The 24,735-nt window shown below is 39.1% G+C and overlaps 1 protein-coding gene across 1 annotated transcript in view; it reads right to left on the reverse strand.

Moving 5' to 3' along the window:
* LOC118804589 (calpain-2 catalytic subunit-like) overlaps window positions 1-24,080 on the reverse strand; it is a 30,613-nt gene extending 6,533 nt beyond the window's left edge. The window contains exons 1-16 of the mRNA XM_036565116.1: window positions 23,785-24,080; window positions 22,293-22,362; window positions 18,796-18,914; window positions 16,946-17,079; window positions 15,162-15,330; window positions 13,460-13,543; window positions 11,159-11,244; window positions 10,990-11,064; window positions 10,737-10,897; window positions 9,680-9,849; window positions 8,045-8,056; window positions 7,697-7,908; window positions 5,251-5,287; window positions 4,018-4,083; window positions 3,874-3,931; window positions 954-1,018 (exon numbers count right to left, since the gene is read on the reverse strand). Coding sequence (XP_036421009.1) covers window positions 954-1,018; window positions 3,874-3,931; window positions 4,018-4,083; window positions 5,251-5,287; window positions 7,697-7,908; window positions 8,045-8,056; window positions 9,680-9,849; window positions 10,737-10,897; window positions 10,990-11,064; window positions 11,159-11,244; window positions 13,460-13,543; window positions 15,162-15,330; window positions 16,946-17,079; window positions 18,796-18,914; window positions 22,293-22,362; window positions 23,785-24,021 — 1,755 coding nt within the window. The 5' untranslated portion in view covers window positions 24,022-24,080. The remainder of the gene's footprint in view (window positions 1-953; window positions 1,019-3,873; window positions 3,932-4,017; window positions 4,084-5,250; window positions 5,288-7,696; window positions 7,909-8,044; window positions 8,057-9,679; window positions 9,850-10,736; window positions 10,898-10,989; window positions 11,065-11,158; window positions 11,245-13,459; window positions 13,544-15,161; window positions 15,331-16,945; window positions 17,080-18,795; window positions 18,915-22,292; window positions 22,363-23,784) is intronic.
* Between the last annotated feature and the right edge of the window lie 655 nt (window positions 24,081-24,735).

Here is a 24,735-nt window from a genome sequence, read left to right on the forward strand (position 1 = left end):
TTTTTTCATTCAATTGGGCAACTATGGCATCTCTAAATCAGTTTTGCCTGGGAGTCCAAGCTTCCATTCTTCTTTGGAGCTTAAGAATAACCAGCCAGTTATGAATTCAGTCTTATTACTATTTAGGAAAGTTATGGAAGTTATGTTTTGTCCAGTGTTTTCTGATGAGCAAGTGTCCAAATGTTGAAGGGGTGGATTTTTAATCAGTTTGGCCCAAAGATAAATATGGGTGTCATCTGCGTAACACTGAAAAAATCCAGTTTAATGCAACTTATAATGTTACTGAGGCAAAGTATATAAATGAAAACAGTAGAGGCCCAAGGAGTGAACCTTGTGGGACCCCTTGGTAGGAAGTATGAAGAGTTATAAACTACTTTCTATCAGTCAAGTAAGAGATGAACCAGTCCAGGTTGGATCCATCAACGCCCAGCTTACACATCCTTGACAGGAGGATGGAATGACCGTGTCAAGGGCTGCCCTCAAGTCAAGTAGTACAAGGAGGCTAAGGGCACCAGCTTCTGTGGATATTGGAAGATCTTGAATGACCTTAAATCAAGGCAGTGTGGTATGGACAGCCTCCAGACTGGAAAGGTTCAAGAAGGGTGTAACAATTCACAAAATTCCTATTTTGGTTTGGATTTTTTTTTATATACAGCCCAGGATTCACTGGTGGGTTTCATTCCTCACTCCTAGAACTTAAGAATAACTTAACAAATTTGTATTGTTTTCCATGCAGTTACCAAATAATAAGCCTTTGGACATAAGGGGCTAATAAAAATGCAGTTGTTCAGTGTTGAACTGACAATACCAATATACTTGGAAAAGGTTATGGTGATATATGTAAGTATTTTTCTCATTATAATCATATTGTTATACTGCTCAAGGCCCAGTTCAAGTCAGGAACTTCATCCAATTGACAGACTGAAGCTGCAGAGAAAATGTAAAGGGGATACGTCCAGCAGGCTGATGATGTGACGGCAGGTCTCCATACTGAAGCCATCCGTCTTCAGGTCAGTTCCTGTGTGCCAAAAAACAGAACATGGCTAGAGTAAACTAGACTTGTTACAGCAGCTCTTATGTATCAGGACTAGATCTTTAGTTGAGTCTAAAATTTTGATCCAAACCCAAATATAGCCTAAAAACATTCTGCAGATTAAAACAGTCCAATCTGACCCACAGCAGCAGTTTCATTTAACCGTAGCCTAACAGAATTCTGTGTGAACCAAACCTGAACCAACAACAACCAGAGACCAAATAAAACTCCACATTCCTGGTGACAGGAATAAGCTACTAATAAGAAACTGCAATATTTTTCAGTCCTGCTGCATTTCTCTTGCCTGCAGCCTAAACATTTTGTCCCACTCCCGACCTCAGTCCCGTATAACTGGTTTCCATCTGCTTTAGTCACGACTGTTAATGACTGCCACACGTCAGACTTACTTTTATTGTCATGTATTCACCTTTTCTAAGAGCACATTGACTATCTATAAGAATGAAATTCATGTGATTGATATATACGGGACTACAATATATATATTCAAATATATAAATTCAAATCATTATGCCAGATTAAAAACTGCTCAAAATAGATCTAATAAGTGTCAGGAGGAAGAAAAAGCTTAACATAAATGGGGACAAAAACTTAAGCAGGCCAGGGTAGGAGATGAGTTGACCTGAACCTGAAATCTCAACTTTGACGTCCCTGTAGTTACGGAACAACAAGCCTTAGTATCTTATTTTAAGGGCTTATGAAATATCCAAATGCGACCAAATCAGGTTTGGACAAAAAAAACCCATTTCCAAAAAAGTTGGGACGCTGTGCAAAATTTAAATGAAAAAAAATGCAATGACGTGCAAATCATTTAAACCCTGTATTTAATTAAAAAAAGAACAAAGACAACATACCAAATACTAAAACAGAGAAATGTTATTATTTTTTGAAAAATATATGCCCGTTTTTAATTTGATGGCAGCAACACATTCCAAAAAAGTTGGGACGGGGGCATGTTTACCACTGTGTTGCATCACCTCTTCTTTTAACAACACTCTGTAAGTGTTGGGAACTGAAGAGACCAATTGCTGTAGTTCTGCAAGTGAAATGTTTTCCCATTGTTACTTGATATAGGATTTCAGCTTTTCAACAGTTCGGTGTCTCTTTTGACGCATTTCTCGTTTCATAAAGTGACATGTTTTCAAGTGGTAACAGGTCTGATCTGCAGGCACGTCAGTTTAGCACCCCAACTTTTTGCTATAGAGCCATGCTGTTGTAACCTGTAGAATGTTGTTTTACATTGTCTTGCTGAAATAATCAAGGTCTTTCCTGAAAAAGACGTCGTCTGAATGGCAGCATATGTCGCCAAAACCTGTATATATCATTCAGCATTAATGGAGCCTTCACAGATGTGCCAGTTATCCATGCCATGTGCACTAATGCACTCCCATACCATCACGGATGCTGGCTATTGAACTGTGCACTGATAACAAGCCTGATAGTCTTTAGCCTGGAGAACACAGCGTCCATGATTCCCAAAAAGAATTTCAAATTTTAATTCGTCAGACCACAGAACACTTTTCTACTTCACCTCAGTCCAGCTCAAATTAGCTCAACCCCAGAGAAGGCGGTGGTGTTTCTGGGTCCTGTTTATATATGGCTTTTTCTTTGCATAGTAGAATTTTAACTTGCATTTGTGGATGGAGCAACAAACTGTGTTCACAGACAGTGGTTTTCGGAAGTGCTCCTGAGCCCATTCAGTGATTTCCATTGCAGAATCATGTCTGTTTTTAATGCAGTGCCACCTGAGGGCCCAAAGATGTTGGCTACCCAATACTGGTTTTTGGCCTTGTCCCTTGCATACAGAGATTTCTCCAGATTCTCTGAATCGTTTAATGATATTATGTACCGTAGATGATGAAAAGCAAAAGTTCTTTGCTATTTTATGTTGAGAAACGTTATTCTTGAATTGTTGCACTATTTGATGGTGCAGTCTTTCACAGAGTGGTGAACCCCTCCTCATCTTTACTTCTGAAAGACTCAGCCTCTCTGGGATGCTCTTTTCTACCCAGTGATGTTACTGACCTGTTGCCAATTAACTTTCAGGTGTTTTTTTTTTAGCATGACACAACGTGTTGCTGCCATCAAATTCAAAATAGGCATACATTTTGCAAAAAATGATAAAATTTCTCAGTTTCAACATTTGATATGTTGTCTTTGTGCTATTTTCAAATAAATATAGGGTCTAAATGATTTGCACATCATTGCGTTTTGTTTTCATTTACATTTTGCACAGCGTGCCAACCCTGGGTTTGTATTTCGGTCACACTTTATTTGGATGGTCCCCTGTAGAGGAAGTTTCTCCTGATACTCAGTTGATTATCAACAACATTATGGTTAGGGTTAGGTTTATACTCTTAAAAAGGATGGTTCCTCAAGGGTTCTTTAGTGAAAAAAAGGTTCCAAATAGACCCATGAACACTTAAAGAACCCTTTGCATGGTTAAAGTGTTCTTTTCATCGTGAAAGGGTTCTTCAGATTAATGGAAAATGTGCTGTAGGATCTGTATAGAGCCATTCCACTATTGTAACAAGCCAAAGAACCCTTTTTTGGTGCTATATAGAACCCTTTTTGCTAAGAATGTAGGTGTAGGTTTTGCCTTGAGGTTAGGGTTAGGTTTAGGTTTAGGATTAGGGACAGATGTAACAGAATCTTTCATATATTAAACTTCAAGTTGAGTTGCATTTAATAGATGTTGAGTTAAATGTTACTTAAAGATATACTGACCATCTACAGTGGACCATCCAAATAAAGTGTTCAAGCTCTCAATAAAAAAGTGGGTGAGTGAGAAGATAACAGATTCAGAAAAAACAACTTCTTACGCTGAGACACGATTCTGTCCAGAATCTTCTGCAGCTCAATTGCTGAAATTTCAGAATCCTGAAGAGCAGAGAAAAAGATTGACAGCTGAAAAATCCACAAAATACATCACACAATTCAGATAATAGTTAAACATGTTCACATACTTTTCCAGCAATCTGCTTGAAGAGGTGCTTGAAATGGGGGTCCACATCTTTCTCTGAGACATCCTCCTGTCAGTCGCAAGTGATATGATTAATCAACTCGTTACGTGGTTGCTAGATATAGATGGATATAGATATAGATCGATTTATATTTATTTACTTAATCGGGAATTCGAATAAGCCATGCGTATGAATAAATTAAGAGTTCATTTGCAAAAACAGTTGGGTTGTTTTGATTAAGTAAAAAATAACTCAACAAATACAGGTAACTTACAACATTAAACCTTACTGACAAATTGTTGCTTTGTTTTATTGAATTTAGTTTTTTGGCAAAAGCAGATAACTCCTATTCATGTTTCAGAGTTAAAGCCATGTAATGGATAGAAGTTTCTTTTAAGTGCGATATTTAACATTCTTTAACATAAAACATGCAGGTTAAATGCTGAAAATTGCAACAAAAACTGGCCATTAATGGTCAGTATTAAACATCTATAACATCATCCCTCAGAAAATCCTATGGCTGAATCTCAAATGGCTCACTGCTCCCTTTATACTGCACCATGCGAGTTATGAAATTTTGGCTTTTACACTCAAATATTGTGCTTAATGTCCAGTATAAATTGTGCACACATGACTGAGTCCACAGTAGTTCTCTGTTAGACTCACTGAGCTCTGTTTAGATGCAGTAGCCATTATTTTAAGACCTACATGCTGCACTTTGTAGGGAGAAGGGAGCCATTTGAGATTCTGCCTGTGTTGCATCACCTGACCCGAATACTATGTGCTGATTCGCTGAACAGATTTATCAGGTTCTGTTGGAGAACACTGCCGTTTGACTGTTTCTGCTGCAAAACGTGAACTTGTGATGCCTTAACAATGGACAATAAATGTCTTTTGTGACGAAACGTATTTAGGGCTCAGAATGTGTGTTAATAATGTATTAAGAATTAAAACAGCTTGTTTTTTTTTAAAGATGGTGTTTATCGTTTTTTGCAGATGAACTCTTCAAGTAGTATTTGAGTGTGCGACATAAGACCTCAGAAAATGTTTAGACATGTGGGTCCAACATGCGTGAGCTATGCGGAGCTATATGGGGCTACTGGAGAGCTAATAGCGCCCCCTTCTGGAAAGTCTTCAGCTTGCTAAAGAGTGAGTTACAAGTTGGGTCTGTGGGGAGTTGTACATCTAAAAAAGAGGTACATTTGCACAACTTAAAGTGTTTTTCATTTTGTTTACCTCTTTAATATCTGCACGGATGTCTGACTCCATTGGGCTGAAGGCACAGAGACAGGTTTGTTAGGCATTTGATGGGAAATGTGTGAGATTTTACATGAAATAGTCACTGGCATATACAGCAACAAGTTCAATCAAAACATAAAACTATAAAACTCTCCACCTTATTTCATGTGACCACTGTATTTCTCAGAGAAACAGATGGACTACAGTCTGTAATTGTAGAACTACAAAGTGCACCTATATAGTAAGTGGAGCTGATAAAATGGACAATGAGCGTAGAAACAAGGAGGTGGTTCCAAAGTTACGATTGTTTAGTGTAATTGTTTTTATGATTCATGAATTGGGTGAATTGAGCTAAATGGCTAAAAACGAAAAGTTAAAATAGTTTCTAGTCTCTTGCCTAGAACTTTCATTTAATTTTAGAAAGTAGAAGGATGTATTTCACTAAAAAAAGCGGAGAAAACTGACCTGTATTTTTCCTTTATTCTACAGCAAACGGGTTTTGGGCAGCAGGACGCTAACGTTACTGCTACTGAGTGCTGATTGGTTGGCGAGCGGAGCAGCTCATCGGCTGTTCGCGCTCACTGATGTCATGAACGTACACGACGTGCTGTTTTAAACTCCTATAACTCGAGTTTAAAAGCTCTTAAAAATATAACAGCAGTGTTAAAATGTTTTATGCTGTGTTCAGGAAATTAATTTATTCTTTTACATTAAAAATGTTTATGCATTTTTAAGCTATGATTTTGCTCAAACGCTCCATATCAACCCATTTATTTCAAACCTTCTAGTGCGCAAGGTTAATATTTTATAAAAACTAATGAAAGTGGCCACCAAAGCTGCCAAAGCTCTTAAATAAGCAAGGCATACACAAATATTAAGCTCAAGGCAGCTTCTTATTCACCAGCTTCTCATTTGAATGTTCCGTTCCACCTTAAATTTCGAAAGTTGGCGAATACGAAGCCAACATCGGCTTAACTCAATACATGCATCAATTTACCTAAATAAATTATCCTTAATCAACAAACACCTCAAACTTTTGCTTGGAGATGTTTTAACTATTACTGAGCAGCACAGCTTACCTGTAATCAGCCATTGGAGATGCTGACCGCGTCTCACTGGCTGATCTAGCGCTGCGTCCCAAACCACACACTGCTGTACCTCGCCTACTACAATTTTGTTACATCTTCACTCAAAACATAACACTATTTCTTTTTATACAACAGTTAGTTCCGGCCACGCAAGCTGATTGGTTGAGAAGCGTTCTAACTGTGCTGTTATTTCGCCGTAACATCACGGATTTTCACAAACACTGTATCACTTTGCTGCGATGGCGTTGCTAAGCAACGTCTTTGACAGCTGTAGGAGACGCTCAAGACATTTGAACGTTTTTACTTCTTACTTTGCGCACAAACAGAAAATGGACGCTTTTAAGATCACATTTGATTTGGTCAGACTCTAAAGATGAGACGACACTAAATTCCCAAACTGTCATCACCACTGAGCAGCTTTTCAGTCGGCAGCTGTGACAGAAGAACAGCTAAACAACCTGGAATCAGCCAGAAATGAACCCAATACCATTCGCCAAACTAAATGGGCTGTAAGATGCTTTACAGACTGGCTGGAACAAAACAAGGAGCTGGAGGACGAACTGCCGGCTGTGCAGCGAGTGAGCAGAGCTCAGAGATGATCTACTATGACCAAATCACAGCCGTGATGTTATTTCATGATAACACACTGCCTCTCGTGTTCTATTGCTTAAATGATGTAGGTCTTTTAGACTGTAGTAAAGGTTAACTCTAGAATGGAATGGTTAATGAATATACTTGGAGTGCCCAAAATGCCATGCAACCTTTCCATCTTCACTCGGAACACAAAACCAGGGGTGTAACGTCACACAGAATTAAGAATTCCATTTGAAACAATTTTTTGATAAACAAAAAATAAATTGTGGCTGAAAATGTGCCTTAAGTTAATATGTTATTGTTTCCATAAATTCCCCATAAAATGCTCTGCTCACAAGCTAATATGTTAACCTCAAGAAAACACACTAGCCACAAGCTAACACACTAGTCAGAATACAATGCGCTGCGATACAGGTTGATACGCTACAATATGTTGTACTGTTACGTACTTAAAAACTACTATTAAAAATAATGAAGAAAATTGCTTTTTGTATTATTTTTAGTGTGGTTGTCGAATATAATAAATACTCAAAATGCATAAAATCTAGAATATAATGCTTCTAGAAAGTAAAATGAATACACTCAATTGAGAAACGATGTCTAAATCCAGCCAATCCAATCAAACTCAAATGGTTAAGTCATTGGTTATTAGACATTCCAGTGGGGTCGCACGCCTGACAGGATTCGCAGGCCCTCCAGAAGCTTTAGCACTTTGTTAGCGGACCCTAATCCCACTAGGATCTAATCTCAAAGGACCGTACCTGGCTGTGGCCTGCTTCTCAGCGAACACGCGCAGGATGAAACTGCCCTTGCGATGCGGCTCGAAGGTGGAGGGGATGATGACGTATTCTCCAGGCGGCAGTTTGAAGCGGCCGCACACCTCACGCAAGTTTATGAAGGTGTCGCTCATGGCGATGGCTCTCTGACGCAGCAACACGTCAGGACCCAGGTGGACGTTGTTGTCACCTTTATACTGCAGCATGTACAGAAACACTTGCTTATCATATTGGAAGGAAAAGGAATGCAAATCTGTACTAAAGAACAAAAGTATGTATATCTGTTTTGCGGATGGTTACATGAACGAAAAATAACACAACAGGCATACGCACCTCATCTGGAACCTGAAACATAAACACACCGGAGAATAAAGTTATTCTTTTGCAAATGACATAGTACTAAATAGTACTAAATTCTGATAAATGGAGATGAGGTTATATGAATGCTACAGTTCGTCCTGTGGTGTTACCACAGTGTTACCACAAAGTTTATGTAGTGTTGATTCTAAGTCACACTATAATGCATCTGTATAATATAATAACATTATGGTGAACAAAGTGAACAAAGTTATTATTTTTTAATTGGTTTATATTGCTGAAATCCAAAGTGCACTTTCACTGGATATAAAGCAACAGATGCTAAAACTGGTCCTATGGTGTTACCACAGTATAAGTTTCTGCAGTGTGACCAATCCTAAGTCACACAATGGTACTATTATATAATAATATGCATTATGGTGAAGTTTTTCTTTTGCAATTGACCCACAGTACTTAAATTCAAAGTATTTTCTGAAGACTTGATATGTTACTGACGATGGTCCTGTGGTGTTACCACAGGTTTAGGACAATATTTCTGCAGTGTGACCAACCCTAAGTCACAGAGTGGTACGATTATATAATATTATACATTATGGTAACTTGAGAACAAAGCTTTTCTTTTTGCAATTGACCTACAGTACTAAAATTCAAAGTGTTTTCCAAAGACTTGATATCTTCTTAAGTTAGTCCTGTGGTGTTACCACAGTATTAGGATGGAGTATTTGCTGTCCTGTCTACACTAAGTAAACTCACTAGGGGTTGCATAGACTAGTTGGCTTTTTGACTTTACTGGTCGACGATGACACTTTAAATTTCATGTTGACTAGTCGCTGATTATGACATTAACAACATGGACGCCCCAGAGAAGACAACAGGTAAGGAGCCTGGTGATTTTGGGATGCATATCTCTGGTCTCCTGAAGGCTAGTAGTGTGATCCAGGGCTCGTAGGAAAGGGTGCTTCAGGCTCTCCTGTGGAGGAGTTTGGTTTTGTTGTAACATTTCTCCTACAGTGCTTTGAAAACCAAACACTGAACATTGTTTTCTCTGGTTTCACAAAGACTACCATAAAAAGTCATGTGTCAATGGTGAGTGGGCATTACACCCTATAGTCCTGAAAAGTTTGAGGCCAGTTACTCTTCTTTTCATGAAGGTACAGCGCTCTGCTGGCACTCCGGACCTCTGCCGTGGGCAAGTATTTTGCCAAGGCCGCCTAGGGTGCGCCTAACTTGGATACAAATTTGCGAGATACCTGGCTCATTAGAAAGGGCATGTCACCTGCTACTAACCTGTGGAGTTGACTTTGTGACAGATTTTTAAGGTTGGCTTTTTAAAGTCACTTATTGCGATGCAGTCCCTTCTCCTGTGGTTTTATTCATGACGTCATCTGATTAGTCGACATTGATTCGACTTTCAATACATAACTGTCGACTTTAAAATCTGAATTTGTGCAACCTCTACAAGTCGCACAGTGGAAGGATGTGTTACAGCAGGAGATAAAAGTGCACCATGGAACTATTGTAGACATAATACATAATAGTTTGGTAGCACTGGGGTGACACTATGGTAGCGCTAATGAAACGCTGCTAACACTACAGGAACATAATGGTAACACCTCAGGAGCACTCAAAGACTCTGATCTTTCATCTTACCTTGTAGATGGCAAATCCAATGGTGTTCAGGTCCCGTCCGAACTGTCTTTCTTTGCGTCCGTCTCTCTGCATCAGACCGACCAGAAAAGAGCAGCCGTCTACTCCATCATGGGGGTCATCATCCACCTCATCCAGCTTTATCACAAACTGGGGGTTTGAGCAGAATGTAGCTGGACAAAAAACAAGAAATGTTACTTTTTGGTCTTTCACATGCCCCAGTGTGTTTTGCCTTCTTATCACTGCCAATTTACAGTATTCTTATCTCTCTAACATCATGCTTGGACAGAAGCCAAGACCCACAGAGAACTGTGTCTATGACACCACACCTAACACTTATATTATCTGGTACAGATTTAATCAGAAAAGTAAAACGGTGTTTGTTTCTATAGCTGGTCACTGCTAAAGTGTGTACGCATTTAATTCATACTGCATGCATTTAACTAAGGAGTAGTGCAGTGCTGTGTAATATAAGGCAATATATAATCTCTTTAAAATGTAATCGTCTATCATTCAATGGTGACTTGTTCTGTGGGGGAGTAGGGTTCAAGCTCAGCACAGGGGAGTACTTGTTGGGCTTCTAACACCCCATTCCTACCAATCTAATTACATCACTTTGACACTGCATGTGAAGCAATTTGATCCATTCTGTTATCGTAGCTGTTAATGGTGTATTTATCATGGAAACTCATATCCTGATAACAATAAAAATCTGATTTATTGCGCAGCTCTACCACGAACAAACCATTTCTAAATGTGTTCTGTGCTCTAATCTTATTTAGTTTGGTTGGATAGTCTCCTGATTTTAAGCACTTTTTTTAATGTGTACATTATGGGAAATTTTGCAAAGTGGCATGTTTTCAAGACCTGAAGAAAAAAATCTAAATCAAGAATCTACACTTCATGTTAGCCTGTGTGCCTTATGGCTGCTTCTGTCTAAGCTATTAAAAGTGGAGAAAAATAATAACCCTTAAAATAACAAGGGGTATCCAGCACCATTGATGTGTAGAACTGTGATAAATCAATAAAACTAGAGACGTATAGTATGATGGACAGGCACCTGGATTGTTCCTGCAGCCACCGGCAGTACAGCCCACCCTCCAAGTGCCCTCAAACTGGTGATGGCTCCAGCGGCACACCTCATCACTGCTTAGAGTGTCTGGAGTGAGGTTACAGATCTCCAGCTTGGAGTACTGCTGAATAAAATCTGAATATGCCATCCTGTAAGAAAGATGGAAAGAAGTTGAAGGAATAGAGATTGTTGCTCTGGGCCTTCTTGTGCTACGTTCAGCAAAATGTCTCGCCATCCTCACCAGAACTCTCCATCATCTGCTGAGTAATCCAGTTTGGCCTTCTCCTCTGGCAGCACCCGGTCCCACTCTTTGGAGCTAAGGAACATTAAACCTTAGTCAATTTTCACAGTACTAGTACAGAACAATACTAAAATCAATGGTTCATCCAGTCCATATGTGATGGACTCACTCATCGCTCCATGCGCCGGTCCACTCCACCTGACCCCATGGGTTCCGGAGCCGCACCAGCTGAACTGGACTACCATATACATGGACCTGGAGCAGAAACAAGCATCAGTGTGCCCTCTACAGTCAACATCTATCTTTGTGGCCTGTACTAACTTTTTTTTTTTTTTTAAGTTTTTAAACAATTTTTTTACAAATCATCAAGTTCTGTCTTCTTTCCTCAGCCCTCCAATCACTGCTTGGCAACGTTGCTATCTGCCTTTGCCTCAAGCCTTCAGTTTGTTGTTAGTGCACCAGTGTTTGAATTTGTAGATAAAAGATGTAACTGCGGGCTTTTTGAGTCCTATAAGTATTTCCCATTCTGTCCCATAGGATATGTTGTTTTCTACCCATTCAAAGCCAAAAAAATCACTGTTGTGAGTTTTCTGTGAATTTGATTTACAATGCTCTTTTATTACAAAGGCTAAAATGGGCTTGTGAAATGTGAAAGCGAACGTCATCAAAGGTAAGACAAAAATGGACCATAAACATTTTCCATGTTCACTGTGACAGTATGCTTTCACCTACAATGATTAGGTTTAGGGTGTTACGTTTGCTGTGTTGTTTTTCTTGTCTTTGTACATCTCAGCTGTCTGATTTTATCTGAATCATGTCACGTTCTTTGGCTTCACCTGCTGTGGCAGCTGTGGCCAAGGAAGATTAGGTTTAAGTTTTGAAGTTGAAGTTAAGCTGAATTCTTCCTCATTTTTGTACATCTCAGTTGTCTGATTTTAACTTAGTTATGTTGTTTTAATTGGGCAGATGTGCCCATGGTAAGCAGATGCTTGCTTTATAGTGAAGGGTGCTGCAGTGTTGGTTTTAGTTTATGTGAATTCAGCCTTTTAGTTGATTGCTATTGTTTTATATTAGGGTGGAAATGTTGGAATATGTAGGGTGGTGATTGCACTGGTGTCAGCAATGGGACATAGCCTTATGTAATAGCACTGAGGGACATTAGCGCCATAAGTCGGCCTTGGCCGGTATAACACACATACCAGTTAACACATCCATTCTGCTTATTTTACTCATAAATAAGTTATATCATTTCACGTAAATGAAGTCTACATACCATGCGTTCAAAAAAAAGTGCAAATTCTGAGATAATGTCAAGGAATCAAGTTCATTGAAAACATCAGTTCATAGTCGTTGTTTTATAATTGCTGTATAATAATTTCTAATGGCTAACTGCCAAGTTATTGGGCATAAAACTTCATAAAAAGTTTGAAAAATGCTGGTCTACACAACATAAAGCAGCTTACACACCGATCAGAATCTATTACTAATGTATGTCACGTTTGCATTTTCAAAAAGAATGACTCACTGAGCAAACTTGGAATCACTAATAAAATCAGCATCTCTATGCGAGTTGTTGAGGCTAGAGTTAAAACAAACATTTGGTCTTTTTATGTTTAAATATTTGCACATTGTGAAAATAAGCAAGTACTCATTCAGTATGGAAGTCACATTGACAATTTTTGAACCATCCATAACAGCACAAATATTTAAAAACGTCAACTCATTTGACTTTACACGTCCTCATGGCTCTACTTCAATAAAAACCTGCATGATCTTCTGCAGTTTATGAGGTACGACTGCTGTCACGAATCACCTGTGCATGATTATCTAGTTAGAGACCACTTTCATTTAAATAATTTCCAGTCAAAACAGCCATTATGTGAGTTGTTCAGGAGATATTTCTGAGGACATTAGATATCAATCCACTTGCATTAGGAGGTGAGAATGAAAGGAAAATAGGTGAAAAAACAGGCTTTTTTAAAGCTGAAGTTCCAAAAATCTTCCAAAGATAAGGAGAAAATGGAATTCCTAACAACCACCCACAAGACCCAGCAGACCACCAAACTGTCATCATCAGATAAACAGCAATTAAAGCTCATCTTTGAGAGCTTTCATTTATTTGAAGTCTCCAGAAAACAATGAAAGCTGTAATAAAGCAAAAGTGTACACACTAAATACTGAAAAAAAAAGATTATACTAATTTGTGGTGTAACTTTCTGTTAAATATACCTATGTTTTTGTTTTTTCCTGATGCTGAAAAATGAATAACTTATCCTTAATGGCTGTTTGGACGGGAAATTAAATAAAAGAAAGGCTGATTGAGCAAAACAACCCATAAATAAGAACATATAATTGTAAAAGTGATTAAAAAAACATACAAATTTGACATCTATCACAAAGAGACTGCAAGTGAGGGTGTATGCAGGTGTGCGGGGGTTGTTTGCTTATGTGTGTGTGAGACGGCTCTGACCACTTCTGCTCCCGTGACAGAGTAGGCGTGTCCCTTCACCAGCTTCTGCCTGGTCATAGCTTCGCTTTCATATGAGCTGGTGATCTGCTCAGAAATGAAACACAGCAAACGCTTTTAACAGCTTTTCATAGTAGAGCGTAATATTTCTACACTCCATAGCACTTAAAGGAGATAAGACTCTGTATATATGTGGATGTATCAGATATGACATTTGATTATATAATTATGAAATATTATTTCAAAGTGACAATGTAAGAGTGACTTATAGGACAGTATACTGAACTGCATACAAGTTACATACAACTAATCTGATGTATGAACTTTTTTAAAAAGGTTATAGAGGTAGTTTGAGTTATTCCATGATATCAGTCCCAAATGGTTATGTTAATTTGACATTTTTTCTTGCCAAGAAATCATAGATTTAATTATATATTGCTTTTAGCAAAAACAGATTTTGCCAAATCACACTGAGACATACAGCTTTTGAATTTGTGAGGGGATTGAATATTTCATGCAAAAGTGGCTGCCACACCCCCTACTATCAACGTTAGTTCTTTAAATGTTAGTTTTACAAAAGTAAATTACATAGCTTTTCTGTGAACCTAGCTTAAAATTCATCAAAACTGTTTCTCTATCAAAATTGTTTGACAGGATAGAACAAATTAAGTCATCAGTGTTGAATGGATGACAAAAATAACCAGCTTAGCTCCCCTAAAGGCCTTTACTCCTCCTTGTGTAATTTACTGTAATAACTTGCACAGCTTGCACAAACATTATCAGAAGGAAACCTTATGAGTGCCCCAATCACAAGAGTCAATGTCTGAAATATGTAAAACGACATCTAGTTAAGCCAGAGAAATTTCGGAAACAAAACGGATAGATGAAATAAAAATGGGCATAATCCCCAAAAGATATGTTAGGAGAAAAAGGAACAGCATTTGATGAATGGAACACCTTGCTATCTGTTAAGCATGGGGTGGATCTGTTATGCTTTGGGGTTATGTGGCAGCCAGTGCCACAGGAAACATTGCATGGGTAGATGGAAGAAATTTGGTAACTCTTTATTTGGATGGTCCACTGTAGATGCTCAGTCTATCTTCAGCTAACATTCAACTAAATATCTATGAAATGCAACTGAACCTGAAGTTGTGTGTGCTTTAAATCTAACTCTAAACCTAACCCTAACTTGAATGTTGTTGATAAACAACTAAGTATCACCAGTTAATAACAGAAGTATCTGTAGATTATCTATAGGGGACCATCCAATTAAAGTGCAACCAGAAATCTTTATTTTTTTTTTTAATGTTGATATCACAGACAAAACCTTGTATCTTCATTGTTTACATAATGTGAAAATACTAGTTGCTATTCGCAGTGTCAAACTTTCATGACAAATGGACCAATACAAATGGTTCAGGAAAGCTAAGAAAGCATTTTCCTTCTCCTGTAAAGTTACGTTTTTGGGGATAGAAAGTTTTGTTGTGATGATCCTTAAGCTGGAAAGACACTTTTTAGTAGATTTTTGTCTTTTATACATTGCATTTAATGCGATGGACTCAAATGGCACTGCTTTCATGGAATGACTTATTTATGTCTTCGCCTAGTTGCACTCTTTATGTGTAGTACTAGAGCAACTAGTCAGCAAATTACTGAAATTCATCTACGCTACTGTGACATAATCAGAGTCGGATTTAATGCTCACATCTATAGAGCAGCCCAGCAGGGAGCCTCGACTCAGTGCTTTCTTGATGATGTTGAACAGTGTGGGCGGAGCTTTCCTCAGCTCGTAACTCTCAGAGATGCCGCCAGTAAAGTCCTCAAAGCCCTCTGTGGTGGACCCTCCAGAAAGAGCCTCGTAGGAGCTGTGCACCCTGGAGAGAAACAGGAAATGGATAAGAGACAGCAGAACCTTACTTACTGCTTAATTTAAACACATAGCCCCTTTATGCAGACCCCTAGTGGTAGTGAGGTCAGGGTCTATGACTGACATGAAATGCTCCATTCCAGAGAAACTTACAGAGGTCAGAAATGGCTATGTTTGTGTTGTGGACATTGTGACCCCTGGTTCTGAACTGAAATGTTAAGTTTATGTTCGGGTATTAGTTACTTTTCTCAATTGTTTTGCTTGACAGCCATAGCCTACTGTTCACAAACTACACTGCTTAGTGGAACAACTGTTTATTTTGACTATCATTGATAATAAATTGGATTATGTTTTGACCATTGACTCTCTTTTTTTTGTATTTTTTGTTGTTTTGTATAAATATTAAGCTGTTTGAGTCTGCAAAAAACTAGAGGGCGCACATGAGTGAGCCCTCAGTGTTTTTGGGTAGTATAATGCTAGTATTACTGCTACTGAGTGATAATTTGTTGGCTTACCACTACTGAGCACTGATTGGTTAGCATTACTGCTACTGAGTGCTGATTGGTTATCATTACTGTGCTGATTGGTTAGCATTACTGCTACTGAGTGCTGATTGGCTGGCCTTACTGCTACTGAGGGCTGAATGATTGGCATTACTTCTACTGAGTGCTGACTGGTTGGCATTACTGCTACTGAGTGTTCATTGGCTGAGTGAAGTGGTTTGCATTCACAGACCTCATGAACCAACATTAGACACTGTTGAAAGCCTGGTGATCAAAAGCACTCAAAAATATATCAGTGGTGTTGAAAATATTTTATGCTGTTCTGTGTTCAGAAAATTACTGCATTTTTTTTGTACAAAAAATGATTAAGCATTTACAAACAATGATTTTGCATGAAAGCTCCATAGGAACTCATTCATTTTGGACTCGCTTTGGAGCGCCCTCTGGTGCCTGACAAACCCAGAGGACATTTCTGAGAGGTAATTCTCCTCACAAGAAATTCTTTGGCTTTCTTTCAACTATGGCACAATAACTCTACTGCACGTTCCCGTCATCACCACTGTAAAGACATCTGAGAGACATAGTAAGTTTCTCTAGAATGAGCTATTTTACATCAAACCAGTCCGAATGACTCTGCAAATGTTTAATTATGCAGAAATTTTGTACAAGTACAACACAACATCTAATTTACGTCAGTTTTACATAAGTTATCAGCATTTTCATTTGGGCAGATCAGATTTAAAGAGACTTGCATTTCAGTTTTTTTTCTCTTCATGCACCTATTGCACTGATATAAATCCAGTTGGGTACAATTTGCATGTAATTTATGCAAATCTGCAAGTCTTTTTGCATAGACTTTAACTCTGAAATACTGATTGTATCTTGCAGAAAACCTGGGCTGAAGTGAAAACAATTTCAGTCACGCACCATGTCATCAGTTAATACTGTAAGTATGCCTTCAGAGCTTGTGTGCTTTGTGGGCTGCGTCTGCCGTTAGCAATGTTTGCTAAACTTGCAGCACGACTCTGCCTCCACCTCAGCCTGGTACTGCTACTGAAACACACACCGAGCAACAGAAAAAAAAACAGCTGCTTTGTTTACACATGCAAACACACTCACTTAGCGTAGGCCTTCTCCAACAGGGCGCTCCAAAACTCGTTGCCTTCTGCAGAGTGGACGAACAGCAACTCCCCGTTTCTTGTAGGCAACCGGTCATCAATGACAACGTCCACCCACTCGCCGTACTGCCACAACTGCAGAAAGAAAGGTGTCAGGAGTTTGATATCTTCCTTTCATGCTTCCCAAGTGTGCCTCAAACATTGGATTGTCCTTGAAGCTTGTAGAGATGACAGCTAAATGATTCCCAAGTGTTCATCAAATACAGGACCATCCAAGGCATGTCTATGAAGTCCACTGTGATCATGGCTAAGAAGAAACAGGCTAAAAGCTTTAGCTTTATTTAGCATCTACCTCAAGTCAAACTAACTTGTGGTTACCAGCCTTCTTTTATCATTTAAATAGGAATGTACTCATTCAATAGAAGTGCTTATTAAACTCCACTATTTAGCAAACCTATGTCAAGCCAGATGGTGGTTATAATTATTATTAAATGCCGTCAAGCCAGTTCTGACTCCCGATGACCGTATGGATACTGTTTCTTTAGAATAAACTTTCTTCTGTTTGGGCCTTCAGGCTGCTTAATAGCTTCAGGATTCCTCTGATTGTTTCCACCATCTTGTTTGTAGGCCAGCCTCTCCCTCTTTCACTTTAAACTCTTCCAACTGTATTTTCCAGTGGTTCTTCTAATGGAATGTCCAAAATAGAGAGCTTCAGTTTGGGCTCTGAGTGGGACATGAGGCCTAATTTTATTGAGGATTTTATTGAGGATCTATTCCTTTTCTTTGCCATACAAGGTGCTCTTGTAATCTTCACCAACACCAAGGGCAAAGCTATCAATATTGTTCTTGTCCTGTTTTTTATTGTCCAGCTTTCACAGAATCCAAGTAGATAAAGTTGTCTACCACTTCTGTATCTTCACCATCAGTGGAAAAGTTCGCAGTCTTATTATATGTTCAGCATATAGATTAAATTAGGCAGCCTTGTCGGACTCCTTTGCTCGTGTGGAGCCAATCTGTTTGACCCTTTCCTTTCATGACTGTGGCTTGTTGATCAGTGCAGAGGTTCTTATTAGAACAATGGCATACTCTGGTATAAAGATTTTCCTGAGGACACTCCATAACTAAGTGGTCGACAAGTTGAAGGTTTTGCTGTGGTCAACGAAGCAAGCTGACTTCCTTCTTGAAGTTTTTTTCAATTATCCAGCGTGTGTTAGCAATGATATCCCTTGTTCCTCTGCCTTTCCTGAATCCTGCCTGAACATCTGCCAGTTCTCTTTCAGACTCGAGTCTGCGTTGAATGATTTTGAGCATAATTTTACTGACGTGAGAAATTGTACAATAGTTTGCAAACTCTTTCTGGTCTTCTTTTTTTAGTGTTAGGATAAAAACTGTGACCTTTTTCAATCTGTCAACCACTGAGGGGTTTTCCACATTTGTGTTTTTTACCTTTTTTAATTAACCTGTTTTGCATCTTGTGAAATTACTCCTCCAGCAATAAACACTGTAAAAAAGTTTTGTTGTTTTAACTTTTAAAAAAGTAACCAGGCTGCCTTAAAATGTTGAGTTAATTAAATTTCTATTAGTAAGTTAGAGGGGCATTTCAGCCTATAACTAGAATTTAATATCTTATTTATCGACTTATGCAGCGTTCACTACTATGGATGCATTACACAAAACATTCAAACCTTGGGAATCTGTGTGATGCCAACCACTTCTGCCTGCTAGCCCTGCCTGATCTATAGGCTAATAAATACAACCAAGCAAACATTAGTGTAACTCTAGTGTTACTTTATTCTTTTAACCCGAGAAGTCAAGGCCTGGTTACTCCATAGCACACAAATCAAATCCCACCTGAAAGTGGAAGATGCCAGCGTAGTCCTCTGTAAAGCTCTGTGCAGCAGGAACCACACGTGCAAGAATCTCGCTGTCCAGAGTCAGAGAAGCGATGGCCGCCAACAGCCAGCAGTCACCTGGTCACAGGGCAGAAACAGTGGAATTCAAATAAGCAACACCACATCAATATCAGCCATCTAGGATGGACAAAACTACCTAGCTAAGAGAAGTTTTCTTGTTTAAACTTAGATTATGTGGCCTAGCCTAAAAAAATTACACAGATGCTTTCACAGATGTGCAGGTTACCCACTAATACCGTATACCATGACAGATGTCGGCTTTTTAACTTTAAGCTGGTAACAATCTGGACAGTGCTGTTCTTCTTTGTCCCGGAGAACACAACTCGAGCCCAGAGAAATCGGTGGCGTTTCTGGAATTTGTTGACATGACTTCCACTGTTCATAGTACAGTCTTAACTGGAAGTGGTTTTCAGCCCTGTCCTTTACGCACAGAAATTTCTCCAGATTAGCAGAATGCAATCACTGGTGGAAGAATATTATTCTTATTATTTATTTTATTATTATTTGCTGATGCACTTTTGGCAAAGTGGCAAGTCTCAACCATCCTTGCTCATAAAGGACTAGACCTTTCCTGGATGTTCTTTTCATACCAAAGCATAACTGTATCACCCGTTTTTTTGAATGTTTAACAACATTACTAGTCTTAAATTGCCCTGACCCAATGTTTTTGGAACATGTTGCAGGCATCTAATTCAGAATGAGAGTATATACCAACTGGCCACTTCATGGCCACAAGTACACCTTCTTATTTCTACACTATTTGTCCCTTTTATCAGCTCCACTTACTATGTTGGTGCACTTAGCCCCTTCCATCCTGTTCTTCAATGGTCAGGACCCCCATGGACCACCACAGAGCAGGTATTATTTGGGTGGTGGATCATTCTCAGCACTGCAGTGACACTGATGTGGTGGCGGTGTGTTAGTGTATGTTGTGCTGGTACGAGTGGATCAGACACAGCAGTGCTGCTGGAGTTTTTAAAACACTGTGTCCACTCACTGTCCACTCTATTAGACACTCCTACCTTGTTGGTCCACCTTGTAGATGTAAAGTCAGAGACAGTAGCTCATCTGCTGCTGCACAGTTTGTGTTGGTCATCCTTTTGTCCTTCATCAGTGGTCATAGAAAACTATTGGCTGCATGATTATGGTTGGAGAATTAACCATAATACCTGCTCTGTGGTGGTCCTATGGGGGTCCTGACCATTGAAGAACAGGGTAACAAAGTATGCAGAGAAACAGGACTACAGTCTGTAATTGTAGAATTACAAAGTGCCCCTATATGGTGAGTGGAGCAGAAAAAATGGATAGTGAATGTAGATACAAGCAAAAAACAATGTTCTTAAGATGAAACACTAAATATTTCGAACAAATATTTTTGTTCAAATATCCATTAACGTAGATTTAAAAATCACTGCTTCCTATCATTTGTTTGCATTTTATTTAGTGTCCCAACTTTTTTGGAAATGGGTTTGTAATTACAGATGGTATGATACCAGTTTTTTCCCAATAACAATACCAATATTGAAATCTTGAGTTCCATCTCTGTTTATAAAAACAATAGTCACATTTACACGCAGCCTAATAATCCATCAATAATCCAACTAATAGCTCCATCAGAATAGAACACGTCCATGTAAACATTCAGAATACAATTTCTATCCAATTGAACGAGGTGGGTAATCCTGTAAATAATCTGTTAAATAGAAGAATAATATCCATGTAAACGCCTGTATCTGATTACATTCCCAATCAGAAAGTTTAAGTCTGTTCTGATCATGTTCGTCACGTCATAGAGAAAGTTTATACCATTCAACATGGCGGAGCAGAAACTGGTCTGCAGAGGAGACGAAGTTTATGCTCTGGTCTTTAAAAGACGGCGGTGGGACGGACGTCCAGCTTATGTATCTCAGAACACGACGTCTTCCTCTCGGCCTTCTTTAATGAGGACATGTGTAGGACGTTTTCCTGAGTCTGACATCATTTTAAAGCAATTAAAAACACAAGCACTGCTCACTGCTGCTCACCTCACTCTGACTGGACTCACGTGATGTTCGTTGTCATAGTAACGTCTACTCTAAGTGGTACTCCACGCATGTGTGTCATTTTGGATCGGATTACTTGTAATGAGCATGTAAACGGAGATTTTCCATCAGATGGCTGAGTAGAGTGAACATATAAACACCTCAGTCTTAATCTGTAATCGGAATGTGTTCAATCGGATCGGCAAAAATCTTTGCATGTAAACACAGACACTGACAAGGAGAATAGGCCTTAAAATGATACCACAAATACAGTATCACAGCATACAGCAGGTATTAGCATGCAATACCAGATGCCTGTCTAATGCCTAGCCCCACCTGTCATACACACATCCTGCACTCCGTGAGCAAGTCTGTTTGAGATTACTTAACAACTCAGTGTGGTTTGAGGCGAATGAGACTTAGACATGCAGTTTGCACAATGCTAATTGCCTAATTGCTGGGTAATTAGCTTGCATTGCTTGCTAGCTCAATTGTAGCTCCAGCACAACCCTGCTGAAAAAGACAAAACACAGACCAGCATTTATCCATGCTGATCTAAGCTGATCTAAGCTGGTCTATGCTGGGCTGGTGCTGGTTTAGCTAGTCATGGTCATGCTGGTTGACCAGCATACCAGCATCCAAAACACAACATATACTGGTTTTGCTGGTGACCAGTCATGCTGTATCAAACTTGTCTTGGTAGATCAACTACATTTATAAATTTGCTTTTCTTGCCAAAATATTGCTTTGTTGAAATATTTTGGGCTCTCGCTCTTGGTGCATGAGAGGAAGAGCTACAAACCCTACTATTTAAAGCCCTTCGTGGAGCCAGATGATGATGAAAGTAGGTTAAGACCAAGGCAGAAGGTGTGTGTTTGTGTACACACCACGCGATTGTGTGCTCAGTGACTCCACTCAGATAAAAGAGAGCTAATGTGAGATTTGAGGTCAATGATATTGTGTAGATTGACCCTCTGCTAGAACGCCCTGATACAGTGTTTGCTGAGTCACCAGGATCAGGTTGGGCTGAGCTGCTTTGTGTAAGTTTGGGGTGGATGTTGTTTGGGAGGGAATGGCAAATTCAGACTTTACACAGTATTACCAGCTTTCTGCTTGTACGCTTCCACACTGTAGAACCGGTCTGAGCAAACATTTACTCTAGAAATCCGCAGAGACGGTAATTTAACCCTGTATAATGACCGGTTCTCCATAGGACACCTTCAGACTTAAACACATACATCATGAATGAGGAGCTTTCATTAATTACCCTATAGGTTACGGCTAGCGCCAGCGCTAACACAATCCCTGTGAAATATTCAGGAACAGGCCATTGTTCTGTGAGAAAACTTCTAACAGATGCTAAACAGCCTCTGTTTTACAGGTGCTCAGCTCTGTGTGAGGCAGGTAAGCTTACCTAAAGCTCCCTGGCGGATGTCCGTCCTGGTGGCTCCGTCGGAAATGAACTGAGGGTTTGAGCACAGCTCCTTAAAAGCAGGAGAGATTGACAGAAAATTAGCGAAAAAAACAACTAGCAGCAGAAACTGCTTAAAAAAAGGTAGCAGGAATTACATTTAGCAAAAACACATCAGTCAGGAAATAAAAGTAGCGTCAGCGTAGCAACAGGAAAAAGAACAGCAAGGAAAACTGAGCAGAAGAAACTGAATTTAGCACAATTAGCAGCAGAAACCCATATAGCAAAACCTATTCGCAGTAGAAACTGAACTTCTGAACAAACAATTAGAAGCAGAAGCAAAAAAGCTAAACTTATTAGTAGCTGAAACTGAACTTAGCACAAACTATTAGCAGCGGAAGCAAAAAAGAGCTAAGCTAGCAGCAGAAACTAAACCTAGCATAAACAATTAGCAGAAGCCACATTTAGCAAAACAAAAACAAGTAGCATAAACTACATTCAGCAAAAAAAATAAATAAATAAATAAAATAAAAATAGATAATAGCAGCAGGAACTGCATTTATCAAACAAAAAACTAATAAAACTATTAAACCAAAAAAAAAAACAAAGCTTTTACTGTAATATTTTACAGCTGGCTCAGCTGTAACAGTTTACCTTTGCGTATGTTCTTGTCTGACAATACTTCTCATTAATAATTAACAGTGCAGTGTTTCACAGCAAAGCTATCAGCCAACACATCAGAGAAGACAAATGATTTGATCAGCTACCATAACAGAAGAGCTGAATATCCATATACACATACAGCACCATTCAGACGTTCTGAAGAACTCGTCACAGTAATAACTGCTATTTTATTCAACAGTAATATTTCAATACAGTATAGACTATAATTGATGTATTTGAAGATGACTGATTGAATATTTTATATATCAATAATATAAGCATTTTGATAATAACATTATGTTATATGGTAAGTCATATATAGACCTATATATATATATATATATATATATATATATATATATATATATATATATTCATCATTCTACTCACATCTAACATAACAGTTTCATACTGTGAAGTTATAGAGTGTTAGCATCAAATTAGAGTCATATTATACATGTACAGTATCAGTACAGTAACAGTGTTGGTTTTATATAATTGAAGGGGAATTCCACCAATTTTTTCAAGATTTCTGAATAGATATTTTGTATATATTCAGCTCATTAATATCTCAGTGAATGTCTTGTTGTGCATTAATTGTTTAAGGTCTGAGTTCTACATTTTTAATTTTTTTTTTTTTACTCTGGGATTGCAGTTTGAACTAATTTGGCCAGACAATGGAGTTTTATTAATGCTAAAATAATGACAAATATTAAAAAATGTTTTCATTCGGGACTATTTTGCCTACAAATGCATGCACCTATCCACTATAGATAAATTACAAATACATTGTAGGCCTCAACTCCTGCCTCTAACGCCCCCGAACTCCTACCGTCGGCCTCTTCCACTCCACCCCCGAGGTCTTGGAGGAGTAGCGGCCCAGCTGGTTGTAGCCGAGGGAGCTGGAATCGGCGGGGAAGGTGGGGTCGCAGAAGAGGGTCCTGCGGTCCAGGCACTCCCGCCGCAGGCTCTGGAAGTCCTGGTTGTTGAAGGTGATGGCCTTCTCGTTGCTGCCCAGGCCGTCCTCTTTGTCCTGCCTCCTGGACAGCTCATGAGCTATGCTGGACATCCTGACGGTGACTCAAGCACGGGCGGGTGGATCTGAGAGTGTGTTCTCACTGCAGGGCTTCACTGGAGTGTGTGATGCTGTCTGAGTGTGTGATGCTGAGGTGTTGCAGGGAGGAGGGGTGAGGTGGAGGACGGGGAGGAGCCTAACCCTACCTGTTTACCTGTCTGCAGGTACTGCACTCCCTGCTGGAGCTGGAGGGGAATATTGAGGAGGCCTCTGCAAACCTGCCATTCTGCATGTGCACACTTAACAAGAAGGTTCTTTAAGGGTTGTTTAGTAAAGAAAATGGTTCTAGATAGAACTATGAACACTCAAAGAACCCTTTGCATGATTAAAGGGTTCTTTGCATGGTGAAAGTGTTCTTCAGATTGATTGAGAATGTGATATAGATGGTTCTACATGTAAGCTTTTTGAAAAAGGTTCTATGTAGCACCAAAAAGGGTTCCTCTATTGTTTTACACTCTTAAAAAGGATGGTGCTTCAAGGGTTCTATAGTAAAGAAAATGGTTCTAGAAAAAGCCGTGAACACCTTTGCATTATTAAAGGGTTCTTCGAATCATTAACCCATTCCTCAGATTGGTGGAGAATGTGATGCAGATGGTTCTAGGTAGAGGCTTTTTGAAAATGGTTGTATGTAGCACAAGTGTTCTACTATTGTTCCACGCTCTAAAAAAAGATGGTGCTTCAAGGGTTCCTAAGTAAAGAAAATGATTC

This window comes from Colossoma macropomum, unplaced genomic scaffold (assembly GCF_904425465.1).
Source record: "Colossoma macropomum unplaced genomic scaffold, Colossoma_macropomum, whole genome shotgun sequence".
In the NCBI taxonomy this organism is placed as follows: domain Eukaryota; kingdom Metazoa; phylum Chordata; class Actinopteri; order Characiformes; family Serrasalmidae; genus Colossoma; species Colossoma macropomum.